The 15,624-nt window shown below is 32.7% G+C and overlaps 1 protein-coding gene and 2 pseudogenes across 1 annotated transcript; all 3 read left to right on the top strand.

The window, feature by feature from the left end:
* The first annotated feature begins 1,559 nt into the window (after positions 1–1,559).
* LOC132069365 (probable aspartic proteinase GIP2) lies at positions 1,560–3,102 on the top strand (annotated as a pseudogene).
* Positions 3,103–4,186: 1,084 nt separating this feature from the next.
* LOC132069366 (probable aspartic proteinase GIP2) lies at positions 4,187–5,861 on the top strand. The gene has a single exon (XM_059462732.1). The coding sequence runs from the start codon at positions 4,189–4,191 to the stop codon at positions 5,530–5,532; it is 1,344 nt and encodes a 447-aa protein (XP_059318715.1). The 5' UTR covers positions 4,187–4,188; the 3' UTR covers positions 5,533–5,861.
* A 1,302-nt stretch (positions 5,862–7,163) lies between these two features.
* LOC132069368 (probable aspartic proteinase GIP2) lies at positions 7,164–8,715 on the top strand (annotated as a pseudogene).
* The last annotated feature ends 6,909 nt before the right edge of the window (positions 8,716–15,624 follow it).

Here is a 15,624-nt window from a genome sequence, read left to right on the forward strand (position 1 = left end):
ACTTAAAGAAGAAAAACTGACAATTTGATTGATGCTAAGAGAGCTTTATTATTATTATTTTTTCAAGTTGATATTTTGGTAAAGAGAAAAAAGCATGCTGAATAAGGGGTGAATTTTTTTGTTTGATACTTTAATAAACATCTGAAGAATGCGCTTACATTTTCACGTATACCTGCGCAAGGTTTACTAATTGAGAATAGTTCTCCAATGTGTTTATGAAGACAAAAGGGTAGTAACTCCAAAGTTAGAATAAAATTCAAGGAATGTGTCTCAACACAATATAAATTCTGAAATGAAGACTTGACACTATCTTCTCAATGGCCTTAAGAAGTTTGTTGTGCACAATACAATTGATATTTATAATTTTTTTTTAATTAGGACTAATAGGCAAAATAACTGTTACATATTCTCTCTTCAAGGACTCCACCATTGAGTAAGTACAAATGTAATTAATGCCTTAATCCATATTTGGTTTTTGTCTTAAGCATTTTTTCTAGATTTTTTATGTATATTATTTATATATTTGCTTTTGTTTTGTTTTGTTTTTGGTATTATAATAATTTAATTTCTCATTTTTCTACTAAATTTTCGGAAAGATCATTTCATAAATTTGTTGAAGGTGAATAGAATTCGCCGCTAAGTTGAAGAATTCATTGTAAAATTTTAAATCAAAGAATATATAGAAGAAAAAAAGGTTGATTAAAGAGTTATACTTTTATATCATTCATTATCTTTTAATTTAAGTTGGAATATTTTGAACATATATGATTTTTACGAGAATATGCCCTTTGTTATTTTTTAATATTAACTTTAAGTTGAAATATTTTCAATAGTTTTATTTTTTACAATAATTTGCCATTTGTTATTTTTAATATTCAAATATTGGAGAAGGATCATTCGCAAGTTCAATAAGGTCATTCATGACCGTGTGAAGCACGGACAAATTAACTAGTTCATAAATAATATAGTATAACTTAAATCCATTTTGTTTATGCGTTCAAGAATAAATAACATCAAGAAAGTAGGAAAAAACTGTGTCGGTGCTTCTGAATGATAGTGCAAAAGAAGAACGTGGATATACAAAAACTAAAATATAACTTTCCCGGTTTGGTGGCAAATTTCTTTTCGGGGCAGCTTCCTTAATTTGACCTTGATAGAATATTAAGTGTAGCACACCATTTAAAATCATCTCCAGATATGGAAAGATATTCGCCAGTAAAGGGTGGAGCTATTTAAATATCCACATGGGTTGCATTATTCTAGGATATTATATAAATTGATGAGATTGAAAGGAACATATATAATAATAATAAAAGGTTATATGTAAAGGATTTCAACTTTCATAACCAAGAAACTTCTCCATTGCAAAGGCTTATGAAGATTTCTTCACATGAAGGAACAATTATTATAAGAAAATCAAAGGGCTCGAAAGTGCCATCAATTTTATGGGTTGGCTGGCTTCCTCAAAGTAGCTATAAATAGATGCTTATGATATCCAATATTTCACTCACGTCTGCTTATTGCATACTTACCTTTACACTAAAATCATACAAATTCCGATGTCGTTTTCTAGCTACTATCTCTTTCACTTTTGTTTCCTTCTCATCGTATCAACTTGTCTAGCTCAAAGCATTTTCAAGCCTAAAACTTTCTTCCTTGCAGTGAAAAAAGACCCCTCCACTCTACAATACATTACTGAAATTCACCAAAGAACACCTCTTATCCCCGTTAAACTCGCCGTCCACGTTGGTAGCGAAAACTTATGGGTGGATTGTGAAACTGGCTTCAAAAGCTCAACGTACAAGCCCGCTCGTTGTGATTCAAGGCAATGTAATCTTGCTAGGTCAACAGCTTGCGGAGATTGTAGAACCGAAAATAAGACTAGGCCAGGTTGCAACAACGACGCGTGCTATAACATTGTGTCAAATCCAGCTATGAGTACTTTTTATAGTGGTGGTGAAATCGCGGAGGATGTTTTGACAATCCAATCAGTTAATGGATCCACTACAGGACCCGTTGTCACTGTGCCAAACTTTATTTTCAGCTGCTCCCCGTCATTTTTAACCGAAGATCTAGGCAAAGATGTTAAGGGAATGGTTGGTTTTGGACAGCAGAGTCCAGTATCATTTGCTACTCAACTTGCATCAGCTTTTAGATTCAGTAGACAATTTGCCATTTGTTTGAGCCCATCAACTGAACAAAATGGAATAATCTTTATTGGGCACAGGCCTTATCTCTTTGCTCTTGGCTTTGACACCTCTCAAGATCTTATCTATACACCTATCATTACCCACCCAAATTTTTTTTATCATCAAACGGGCTTCACCGGAGTATTATATTCAAGTTTCTTCCATTAGGATTAACGGAACAACTTTGCCACTGAATAGAACATTGCTCTCGTTGGATGAAGATGATGAAGGTGGGACGAGAATAAGCACGGCGGTTCCTTACACTGTATTGGAGGCTTCTATTTATAGTGCTGTGAGCAAAGCTTTCATTAATGAGATGCCCAAAGATGTGCATACTGTCCCTGCGGTGCAACCTTTTAAGACTTGCTTTGATTCTTCTGCTATTGGAATGTCACGCCTTGGCTACAATGCACCTGAAATTAATTTCGTTTTGCACAAGCCAAATGTGTATTGGACAATTACCGGTGCAAACTCATTAGTAAAAGCTAACGAGGATGTCGTGTGCCTAGCCTTTGTTGAACGAAACCAAACACTTGGACAAGCAATTGTCATCGGTGGGTATCAAATGGAGGACAACCTCGTGGAATTTGATCTTGCGAGAAAAAGAATAGGTTTCAGTAACTCGCTCTTTTTCCGACAAACTATGTGTTCGAATCAATTCTATACTTAGGGAAAGGGGTCATTTTATTTTTTTTAAAATTTCTGATTTAATAAGCTTCATGTTTGACATGATTTAGGGTGGCAATCTTCAAAACATATGAAGATCTTTCATCAAATAAGTTTACGTATTATAATCTAGCCATGTGTGCTATGTGAAGCTGACTAACATCTTCATATTCTTATCAAAAGAATATTGATCTTCGATTAATTATTTCAATTAAAATACTATAATGAGGTATAAATAATGCCTTGGTTTTCGCATTTCGATATTGTTTGATCTATTTTTATATCGTTAATAAAGTATATGCGGGTCACCATTTAAAATTCTCTTTGGATATGCAAAGATACTTCCCGTTGGAAGAGGAGCTATTCAAATGATACATGGTATTTATAATCCAAGTAGGATATTATAAAATTAAGGACACTGACAAACTTTCAAGGAAGAATATTGTTACCAAAACACACACACGTATATAGATTTCACCCAGATTTCATATCCAAAAAAGTTCTCCTCAATTAAAAAGGCTAATTAATTTGTAGTACGTTACCGCTTAAGCAAAATGTACCTTGAGTTTGGAGAAAGATCCATTTTTATTTTTATTAGACCTATATATGTCCTAAGCATATATGATTCTTGAAGTAATTACTTGAACACTTTTTATCCATCAAACGGAACTCCTAGAGGCTCTGTCCATTTTTAGGTGGCTGGTTGAAGAATTGAATTAATCCAAAGTCATTTTTTTAAATTTTTTTTTTATTACATAGCGGGGTAGGAGAAGGGGATTACAACGTGGGGATTTGAACCCTCACCTACAAGGTGAAAGTTCAGGTAGCCAACCGACTGAGCTACTAAGATTCCCCCAATCCAAAGTCATAAATTTATAAATCTAGGGGTATTTAATTTTCATTTTATGTTTTATCTAAAAAATAGTTAAGTTACTTGAATATCAATCAGACGTAAACATTTTTTAAGAAGTACAAGGTTATATTGGTAAACCTAAAAAAGAAGCTAGTAACGTAACCATTTGGAACTGATCCAATTATACGGACACAAATGAGAAAGTTCTGCAATCTGCAACCTCCTTTGTTGGGCAGCAAGCTTAATTAGTAACTACAGTAATAATTAACGGAAAAGTAAGGCGAGCTAGTCAAATATCCACATGGGTCGCATAACTGGCGTTACAATTAGAGTACATGAAAAAGTTGATGAGACTGAAAGTAATATGTTGAAGGAAGAAAATAACTAAAAATTACAGGCTAGCTATATTTTTATAAATCACATCCTTAGCTATAAATACATGCCTAAGATATATATCCATTTTTCCTTTATACTAGAATCATGACATTATTTCCTATGTCGTCCTCCGGGTACTATCTCTTCCACTTTTGTTTTCTTCTCATCACATTCACTAATTGTCTAGCAAAAACCAGTTTCCAGCCTAAAACTTTATTCCTCTTAGTCAAGAAAGACCCATCCAGCCTACAATACATTACTCAAATTCACCAAAGGACACCTCTTGTCCCTCTTAAACTAGCCCTCCATCTAGGTGGTGAAAGCCTATGGGTAGATTGTGAAAAAGGGTACAAAAGTTCCACTTACAAGCCAGCTCTTTGCAATTCAAATCAATGTAATCTTGCTAGGTCAACAATATGTGGAAATTGTTACGAAAATAACACACGACCAGGTTGCAACAACAACGCGTGTTATAACGTTGTTTCAAATCCAGCTATGGATAATATTGCTATCTCTGATGAAGGTGAAATCGCCGAGGATGTTTTGTCAATCCGATCAATTAACGGATCCATTCGAGGCCCCATTGCAACTGTGCCAAGTTTTGTCTTTAGTTGCGCTCCATCCAATTTAACACAAAATCTAGGCAAAAAAGTTAAGGGAATGGTTGGTTTTGGGCAGCAGAGTCCTGTATCCTTTGCTACTCAATTTGCATCAATTTTTAGATTCAGCAGACAATTTGCCATTTGCTTGAGCTCATCAACTGAACGAAATGGTGTAATTTTCATCGGACATAGCCCTTATTTCTTTAGCCTTGCCTTTGACGCATCACGAGATCTTATCTACACACCTATAATTACCCACCCGCGTTATATTACCATTACCTACCCACATTATGTACGCATCAAGCGCGACTCACCAGAGTATTACATTCAAGTTTCTTCGGTTAGGATTAATGGAAAAAATTTGCCACTCCATAAAACGTTACTCTCGTTGGATGAAAATGAAGAAGGTGGGACAAGAATCAGCACGGCCGTTCCTTACACTGAATTGGAGGCTTCTATTTACAGTGTTGTAAGTAAAGCTTTTATTAATGAGATGCCAAAAGAGGTGAAAATGGTCCGTCCAGTGCAACCTTTTAAAACTTGCTTCAACTCGACATATATTGGTATGTCACGGCTAGGTTACAATGCACCTGAAATTAATCTCGTTTTCCACAAGCCAAATGTTTATTGGACAATTATCGGAGCAAATTCATTAGTAAGAGTTAGCGATGGTGTCATATGTCTAGCGTTTGTTGAACGGAGCAAAGCATCTGGCCAAGCAATTGTTATTGGTGGATATCAAATGCAGGACAATCTTGTGGAATTTGATCTTTCGAGAGGAAGAATAGGTTTCAGTAACTCGCTATTTTTCCGTCAAACTATGTGTTCAAATCACAACTATGCTTAGAGAATCGTCATTTGCGCTCCAAGCTGCTAGTTGACTTAATGGTGGAACATGCTTGCTGACTAAGGAAAGGGGTCATTTTATCTTTAATTATATACTACTATTTCTTATTAAATAATCTTCATAACTTGACAGGGTTGCAAACTTGCAATCTTCAAAAGATTTGAAGATGCTTCCTGAATAAGCTAATATTACTATGATATAGTGTGAGCCATGTGAAGCTGTTGACACCTTCACATTCTTGTCAAATGGAATTGCATTGAATCTAACTACAATAACAAAAGAAGACGCATTAATTGATCTAAATAAAATAGTACTGCAACGGAGTACAATGCTTTTGAATGCAGCCAATCTTGTTTCTTTAGCATTTTGATAATGTTTCAATTTAATATCGTTTTAATCAAATTTCAAATCTCGAGTTCTCCAGTTCATGCATGTGAATAATAGTGAGCTATAGTGCTGGGGGCTTGCATCCTGGAAATTAAGCTCTCTTTGTTACCACCCTACAATTAGAGGCGGAGCCAGCATTTTTAATTTATGGGTTATGAGCCCCAATCTATTTTGCTTACTGAATTTTTGATAGATTATTTATGTAAATTTTTAGTACAAATACAGAATTTCAGACAAAAGGGTTCTTCAGAACCCATAGCTTTAAGGCCAGCTCCAGACAACATTTGTGTTCTGTTTATACTGAACTGGAGGCTTCTATTTACAATTTAATGTATTATTTCTCTTGGTCACTAAATGGCTAAATGCAGTTGGAGGAGCCTAGCTCCTCTTTAATTCAATTTGAAGTTTGAAAAGAAGAGAAGGTGAGTGCAGCTGCCTGTTCCCAGCTTTCCATCTAATTAGTCCCAGCTTCGTATAGGTGCACATATTACTCCAGTAATATTTAAATATGAGGACCTAACTAGCCAAATGCTATTATGAGAGAATGAAATTAACTAAGAACTCCTCTATCTCTAAATAACTATAAAAAAGTACAACAACTTTTCGGTGTATCTTTTTTATAAATTCAGGGGAAGGTCAGGAAAAATTAAGGGAAAGAGAATGCTACACCACTAATGGGGCTTGAACCGCCAAGCTTAGCAGGCAGGGAGCTCAATAAGTGTACTAGCCCTCACTCTTTTTTTTAGTATATTTGAATATATAGTAACGCATAAGAAAAATATGGAAAGATAGTTAATAATGAAAAGTTTCCCCGATCTGGGTAGCAAATTTTCTTCAATTAGAAGGGTCTTCTCTTGACCTTAATAATAAAGCATACAGTTGGATTACCATTTAAAAAACATCTCCACACATGGAAAGATACTTCGTCTTGGGATATTCAAATATCCACATGGTTTGGATAACTGGCACTCTTCAAGTATATTATAAAAATAAAATTGATGAGACTGATCAAATCCTGCATTCAGAGAGAGAGAGCCTAATGCATTTACTCTATTTAACAGTACTAATAGATAGTTTGAATAAAAGATAAAGTAATCTATTACAACAAGTTAAATTACACATAATTCAACAACATCCATTTCTTATGTGGAACTTTCATATGAGTCCCAAAAAATGTCACTTGTTCAAGCGAGTGGGGCTAGTTCCACAACCTACAGCTATAAATACATGCCTAGGATATTCAAGATTTCACATACGAGCATTCTTCCATTCTCAAATTAATTCCAATGTCTTCCTCTAGATACTACTTCTTTCACTTTTGTTTTCTTCTCATCATATCAACTTGTCTAGCAAAAACCACTTACCGGCCTAAAACTTTATTCCTTGCAGTGAAAAAAGACCCCTCTACTCTACAATACATTACTCAAATACACCAAAGAACACCTCTTGTCCCCGTTAACCTCGCTGTCCATCTTGGTGGTGAAAGCCTATGGGTAGATTGTGAAAAAGGGTACAAAAGTTCCACTTACAAACCCGCTCGTTGCAATTCAATGCAATGTAATCTTACCAGACCTCTATCCTGCGGAGATTGTCACCAAAAAAAAACGGCCAGGTTGCAACAAAAACGCGTGCTATAACGTTGTTGGAAACAAGGTTACTCAAACACGGTTACTCAAACTATCATAACGGGTGGTGAAATCGCCCAAGATGTTTTGTCACTCCAATCCGTTAACGGATCCGTTCCAGGCCCCGTTGTCACGATGCCAAATTTTATCTTTAGCTGCTATGACACATATTTAACCGAAGGTCTTGGTAAAGATATTAAGGGGACGGTTGGTTTCGGACAACAACGTCCAGCATCATTTGCTGCTCAATTGGCATCAGCTTTTAGATTCAGTAGACAATTTGCTGTTTGCTTGAGCTCATCAACTGAACGAAACGGTGTAATTTTCATTGGACATAGACCTTATTACCTTAGCCTTGCCTTTGACGCCTCACAAGATCTTATCTATACACCTATTATTTCCCACCCTCATTATATATACTACAATCGGGGCTCACCAGAATATTATATTCAAGTTTCTTCTATTAAGATCAGCGGAAAAAATGTGCCGTTAAATAAAACGCTACTCTCATTGGATGAAGATGATGAAGGTGGGACGAGAATCAGCACGGCTTTTCCTTACACTGTATTAGAGGCTTCTATTTACAATGTTGTGAGCAAAGCTTTCGTTAACGCGATGCCTAAAGATGTGAAAATTGTGTCCCCGGTGCAACCTTTTAAAACTTGCTTTGATTCTTCTGCTATTGGTATGTCACGCCTTGGCTACAATGCTCCTCAAATTGATCTTGTTTTGCACAAGCCAAATGTGTATTGGACAATTATCGGAGCAAACTCATTGGTAAAAGTTAACAAGGATGTCGTGTGCCTCGCCTTTGTTCAACGAAACCAAACATTTGGACAAGGAATTGTCATCGGTGGGTATCAAATGCAGGACAATCTTATAGAATTTGATCTTCCGAGAAAAAGAGTAGGTTTCAGTAACTCACTCTTTTTCCGTCAAACTATGTGTTCAAATCATGACTATGCTTAGAATGTCGGCATTTGCTCCTGTTGACCATAATGGTGGAACTTTCTTGCTGGGCTATGAAAATGCGTTGTTTAATTTTATCTTTGTACTAATCTTCTATATTTAGTAAACTTCATGCTTTAGTGATCTTTCTAATTAAGAATTAGGTTTGAAATCTTCAAAAGATATGAAGATCTTTCAATAAATGGGTTACAGTTAAAATGTATATATTGTGTGCCATGTGATGCTGACTAACATCTTCGTAGAGATCTTAGTAGCTCAGTTGGTTGGCTACTTAAACTTTCACCTTATTGGTGAGGGTTTAAATCCCACGCTGTAATTCACTTTCCCATTTTTCCCTTCCCCTACCCCTATGTAATAAAATAAAAATAAACAGCTTACTAACATCTTCATATTTTATTTTAATCAGGGAAAGTTGTATTTATCTTACCAATGCAAAAAAAAAAAAACAGTTCAATTACTCCTATAATAGTGCAATGAGGTCCAATGCTTTAATTTTGAGTGCAGTCAACCATGCCTTGGTTTTTGCATTTTTGTAAGTTCTCTATATTTTTTATATCATTATCATCAGAATTCAGATCTCCATATTATGTCGATACTTTATACTATGTTGCAAGTTGCAGCCTTGCAGGAGGTAATTTGCATCTAAAAAGCTCTTTCTTACCATCCCAATATTCCCCATCTCTCCCACGCACCATTTCCTTGAAAAATTTACAAATGTATAACTTCAAAGTAAATGAAAGTAAAATCACATATTTTGGATCAAGACTTACTGAAGTCATAACTCACAGCTACGTGGCTTAATTTATTGAATTCACTATTTTAGAAGATGATTTTTTTACGAATGTTCATGTCGGAACGCTGTTAAAAATATCAAATTTCCAATGAAAACGTTTTCGACAAGTCGATTTCCAACGGATCTCATCACAAAATTCCATCGAGAAGTCGCATTTTTTTCAGTAGTGTTGGCTATTAACGAATATGACTACTCTTCAATGTTGTTCCAAACTGCATGCTAATTAATCTCCATTATAAATACATATACGTATCTTTGTGTGTCTGTGTTTGTGTGTGCACATAAGATATCTCTAGCAACTCTTTCATCCTCAAAAATTAAAATACTGTAATTTTAATTGAAATATCTATATATATATAAAAGAGAGACATAGGCCCGGTGATGTGGCGCTCTCTAAGACAAGAAAACACATTTATCTTTTTCCTCAATTATTTGCCTTTTAAAAAATAAAAAAAAACTTTTTCCCAATTTATTGTTAATTATGTTCGACTGAAAAATTAAAAGGCACTTCAGCAACCGTCTTGACTGCAGCTATTCTAATAGACACTCCATGAAACCCTTAGAGTTGCACCTGTTCCAATTGACACCTTTTACCTCTCTTAATCACATGTAACGGCAAATATCTATATTCCGCCGCAATTACGATAAAATTACCAAAGGGCTTGTGATTTACAAGTGCAAGCAAATGGTGCAAGTGATTCCAATAAATATCACTGCCTTGGAGAGAAGATGGACGGACTTGAAAATGAATATGTATGATTTTCAAGCTTAAAAAAGGTGTGTTATCAAATTTGTGGCCTAATTATCTCGACCAGTCATTCTTTGATGTATCAGATTGCTTCCCTAGATAAGGTTATTTTATGATGAACGCCAGAAATCCTTTTTTTTTTTTTTGATTTCCATCCGGTGCCCGGTATCCGTATTGAAGCCTGACTAACTCGGATTCGCGCTGGCTAGAACCATTCGGGAGAAGCACCGTGTACCAAAAGAAAGCAAAAACTTTCTAAAGTAATCGTCTTCTTTCCACTTCAGTCACAAGCTTAATTGTGTAATTTGCACAAATAAGAACTTAACGGCTAGCTTTATCATTTATCCTTTTTTCCAATATTTTTATCCTCTATTTAAAGGCTCTAAACAGCAATGTTTCTTAAATTCTCTTCCAAGTAACATCGTTTCTTGGGGATATTTGATATAATATTGATAATTATTCGGTGTGAAAAAATTACTATCCTAAAAGATAGTTTCCTGGCAATACCTAGCCTATACTTATTCAAAATTTTCATAAGAATCTCTTATACGATTTTACTCCATTGAATTATTTTTAAATTTCCTACAACATGTGTGACTTCTTAGTTTTTTTCACCTGCTTTATAGTTTAAAATTATTTTTATTGGCTTACCAGTTTTAGACTATTTTCAGCCATAGAATCAAAGTTATGTTTCTTCAAACATTCAAGTGACTTCGAACTGTAGGTTCTACAGTATACAAACAGAGAGAAGGGGTACGAGGTGGGGTGTATTTTTATCGTGACATAACAAATTGTATTACGTACTATAGTTTAACAATTAATATTGAGATAAAATATGCTACTATGGAGTTAGATATATAGTATTAGCCCTTCTATCTCGATTAATCTATGAAAAGATTATGTCTACTCAAAACTGCGCTTTACTAGTGAATTTATAAAGTTTGCTATATCACATTTTTTTTGTTCAAACGCTTACTAAGTCTATTTGCGATATTGAATTTTAAATAAGTATGTTTCAATAAAAAAAAATTCATTCCAGCCAATATTAAAAAAATATTATCGAAAATATTTTCCGGAAATTAACCTCCATCTCACCAAACACCACGAGGCAAGATTTGAGAATCACTGTTTTAAAAGTATTAAACAAAAAATGCCTGACAAGCAAAATTTTATAATCAATAGAAAAATTTGCTCGATGTGATACTGAAAGAGTTATGAAGCTTGTGTCATATACATAAATAAAGCTAGCGCACGCAATTTTTGACTATATAGCAAATGTTAATTTATGTTTTGCTTCAAATTCATTGATAATGCTTATTTTACATCGATAAGTTCAATTACTTTGGACCCCTCACCCGACCACCATTACGTGGATTTGGAAGTCTATGATATAACTAAAATTAAACAATTCTATCTATCTTACAAATCGTGGTGGAATAAAATATAATTCTAATAATATTTAAGTTCCCAATAAAATTGAGAGGAATGGGTAAGGCTGATTGGTGCTAGAGATTTAGATGAGAGACCTATCACGAATGAAAGTAGCTAGGACTTATTTGTAACTAGTCTTATATATAATTGCAGGCCATAGGCGCGGTGAGGTGGCGCTCTCTTAGACCACCGTTAGCCTTTATTTTTTTATTTTTTTTAATTTTTGGCACTTTTTACAAATACCAGAAAAACAAAAACATTAAGTAATAAATGAGAGACAACGCTTCAGAAGAGTCTAAAAGGCATTAAACTGTCAAAAGCCACGTCCATAACAATAGAATCCACCAATCTACCAAAAAGTCCCATTTTACCTCTCACCGTTTTGTAATGGTTCTTTTTCTTTCTTCTACTGGATCCTAAATGAGTCGAAGGCAAAAATGTGTAGCGAGAGGAGAGAGTAACACGAAAGGAATTCCAACCTTCTAGCACACTACTACTACTACTACTACTACTAATAATAATAATCAATATATATACATATATATAAAAGGAGGGGAGTCTAGCTTAATATTAAACCAAGTAGCGTAATATGAACAAGCCACTTGGCAATAAATTCTATTTGCATTAATTATAAAAGAAGTTATTAATTGTAGTTCAAAATATTACCTAATTTAATAATTTACTACTACTAGTACTATCTATATCTATATATATACTAGTTATGTGAGGTAAAATCTTGCCCAAACTCAGATATAAAAGCAGATATTTTAACTAAAGAAATATAATTTGTGTTAGTACAAGTGTACAATAACAACAACAACAACCATATACCCATTGTAGTCCCACAAGTGGGTAGTTATATAAAAGCAAAATTTTCATTCCACTCCTTTAATATTTTAACTTCCATTTTGATGAAATTATTTAATTCAAATCAAATTTGGAACCAGATTTGACATTATAACTTATGTATCCTAATTTTTTGAAGTTATTTAATTCTAAATAAATAATCTATACATAGTTAATGAACTTTTAAGACAAATACATAATTTAACTTGTGCGGCAGATGGGTCGCTCCCTCTCTTAATTAGGGATTAGGGGTTCGAACATGGATATGGAAAAAAATCTTTGGAGGAAGCGCTCCCCCGAATAGGCGCGATGATGCGAATTATACGGATTAATTAGGCTCAAATGCGGATATCAAGCACCAATCGTAAAATCAAAGAACGTGAAAAATGAGGTAGGAGGTTCGATAGCTTTTGAAAAGTAGACTTTAAAAACAAAAACAAAAAAATTGACATAAATAAATAAGATTAGGACCTAAAAGTAATTAATTAAAAAGTTTTAAAAAAAATTTGAAAATTATTGTAAGGACTATAAAAGTCCCTTGTGCTCGATAGCTTTTGAAAAGTAGACTTAAAAAACAAAAAACAAAAAAATTGACTTAAATAAATAAAATTAGGACATAAAAGTAATTAATGAAAAAGTTTTTAAAAATTTGGGAAATTATTGTGAGGACTACAAAAGTCCTCACATTCCCTCTTATATATAATAGTAATAAAAGGAGAGTAGTCTAGCTTAATATTAAGCTAAGTGGCGTAATATGAACAAGCCACTTGGCAATAAATTCTATTTGCATTAATTATTAAAGAAGTTATTAATTATAGTTCAAAACATTACCTAATTTAATAATCTACTACTACTACTACTACTACTACTACTACTACTAATAATAATAATAATAATAATAATAATAATAATAATAATAATAATAATAATCTATATATATATATATATATAATAATAATAATAAAAATCTATATATATATATATATATATATATATATATATAATAATAAAAATCTATATATATATATATATATAAAAGGAGAGCAGTCTAGCTTAACATCTTTCTTTCTATATTTAATTTAATCAAAAAATTACCTAATTTGAATTTCAATTTTTGATAACATGTTTTATATATATCCCTCAGCAAGACATAATGCCAATGTTAGAGGTTCTCCACTTTTGATATTAATCGTTAGCTCTATTCGTGAATTTATATTTACTGCATTCTTCATATTCTTCATTTTTTCAAAATTTATTTAGTTTTAACATTTCATTTCTATGCGCAGATGGTGATAGTCATGTTACATTAAATTATGACACTAAAATAGGGTTTTTGCCTACTATACCCAGGCCTAAAGTCAAACACGTATTATTTCTTAATGTAATTATTTTAATGCTGTTTGTTTGTTTTTTGATAGAAAATGGATACGCTCGACTATGTAAATTAGAAAATTAATTTCGTATTGAAAATTTAATTAGTCAATTTGACACTTTCTCATTGCTAACTTTTGTTACTATTTCAGATTATTATTTATTGAACCTAATGCTCATAGTATTATGATCTTTTGATTTATTTTACGTGTTTATGTTATTGCTTAATGATGGTGATAGTTTATCTATTTAATCCAGTTTGAGTGGAACTTTCGATGGATTACCCAAAGAAAAGAAAATTGAGAAATTGGTAAACTCAATAGCTTTCGTTTCAATAGAAAAATATATTTTCGTATTTATTATCCATTGACATACTTAAGATATTTTCTTCACAATCGTTTACATACCTTTTTCCTTGCTACTTCATTGATTAGCACTGGATTTTTCATTGTTCATGCTACCAGTTATGCTGCTTATGCAAGTAATTTTTCCAAAAGAGTATGTTTTTTTTCTTAGCTTGCTATCTGTTATATTTTTTTTTAGGGATTAGTTTTCTTTTGTTTTAGAATGTATTAAAACAAACTTAAGTATATGATAATTCATAATTTCTTTTTGAATATATTGTATGAAATTAGCATTTTTTGAGATTTGTATGTGAATCCGAGATTTACTTGAATTTGAAATTGATCTTTATTGTAATTTTAGAGAGAATTTTCAAATTTAAATTGATGTAACCTCATTGTGTTTTGTGAAATTGGTTAACACTTGCATATGAGAATGCAAGGAGGAAACCTTAAAAGAGGGTCAAATAAAAAATTTGAATTAATAAATAATAATATTTTAATGAGAAAATGAAGTTGATGCAACAATTTTTTGAAATGATGTATTAAAGTGCGTTTAACTAAAATATAAAGCTTACAAATACTAATTATTATTCAATCAAATTACTAATCTAATTGCTTCATACTCAGTTGTTATATATGTTTGTATTCTTTGGTTTAATTCTAAAGTTAATTCTATTAATATCATTTCGTATCTGATTTTACATCATCCGCCACTACAAGAATATCATCGAGGGTACGTAACTAAATAACTGATTGTGAATAGATATATAGCAAGTCAAAGTTTGTGAACCACATTGCAATTTTTATTCTTGGCTCACTTTTTGAGCCTATCATTTGTTTTAAGTATACATGAATTAACATGAATAATATGAATAGTTTCATATTCCTCCCAACAAATTTGACCTCATAACACTAATTTCCCTTGTGACTTACAATATTATGTTTATCTCCCTTATTTTAATTTTTTGTAAAAAATCTTTAATCTATCTGTTGTTAATAATACAAGAAATTATAGTCTGACTAATTTACCCTCTCTAATGTATGTTTTAATCTAATTGATTTTATAAATGGTCTTCTGCACAAAGACTCTTGACACTGGCATGTTGTTGTTGTTGTTGTAAACAATGAGCAAGTTAAAATCTAAATATATAGCAATTATTAACGATATCTCCAGTTCTTCACCATATCCACATATATAAATAACGATTATAAAATGTATTGATTAGCCATTGGTGCTTGATGTGGAAACTTTGGGGAGAAAAGTCAATGCTCAACAAGGGGTGCATTAGCATTATACAACAAAATTGAATTATATAGTAAGTTAATGTCGGGGGGCGTTCAGAAATGATTTGAATTATTTACAGTGTTAAAGCTGGTAAGTTTGGTGAATGCTTTATTTGGATACAAAACTTATACTCCCTCTGTCACAGTTTATGTATACTTTTCGCTTTCTGAGATTCAAACTGCATAAATTTTGACCATCATTTTAAGAAGTCTTTTTTTTTTACACCAAATTGATATGATAAAAGTTACAACTTATAATATTTTTCATGTAGTTTTCAAATATATAAATTTTAA

This window comes from Lycium ferocissimum, chromosome 9 (assembly GCF_029784015.1).
Source record: "Lycium ferocissimum isolate CSIRO_LF1 chromosome 9, AGI_CSIRO_Lferr_CH_V1, whole genome shotgun sequence".
Lineage (NCBI taxonomy): Eukaryota > Viridiplantae > Streptophyta > Magnoliopsida > Solanales > Solanaceae > Lycium > Lycium ferocissimum.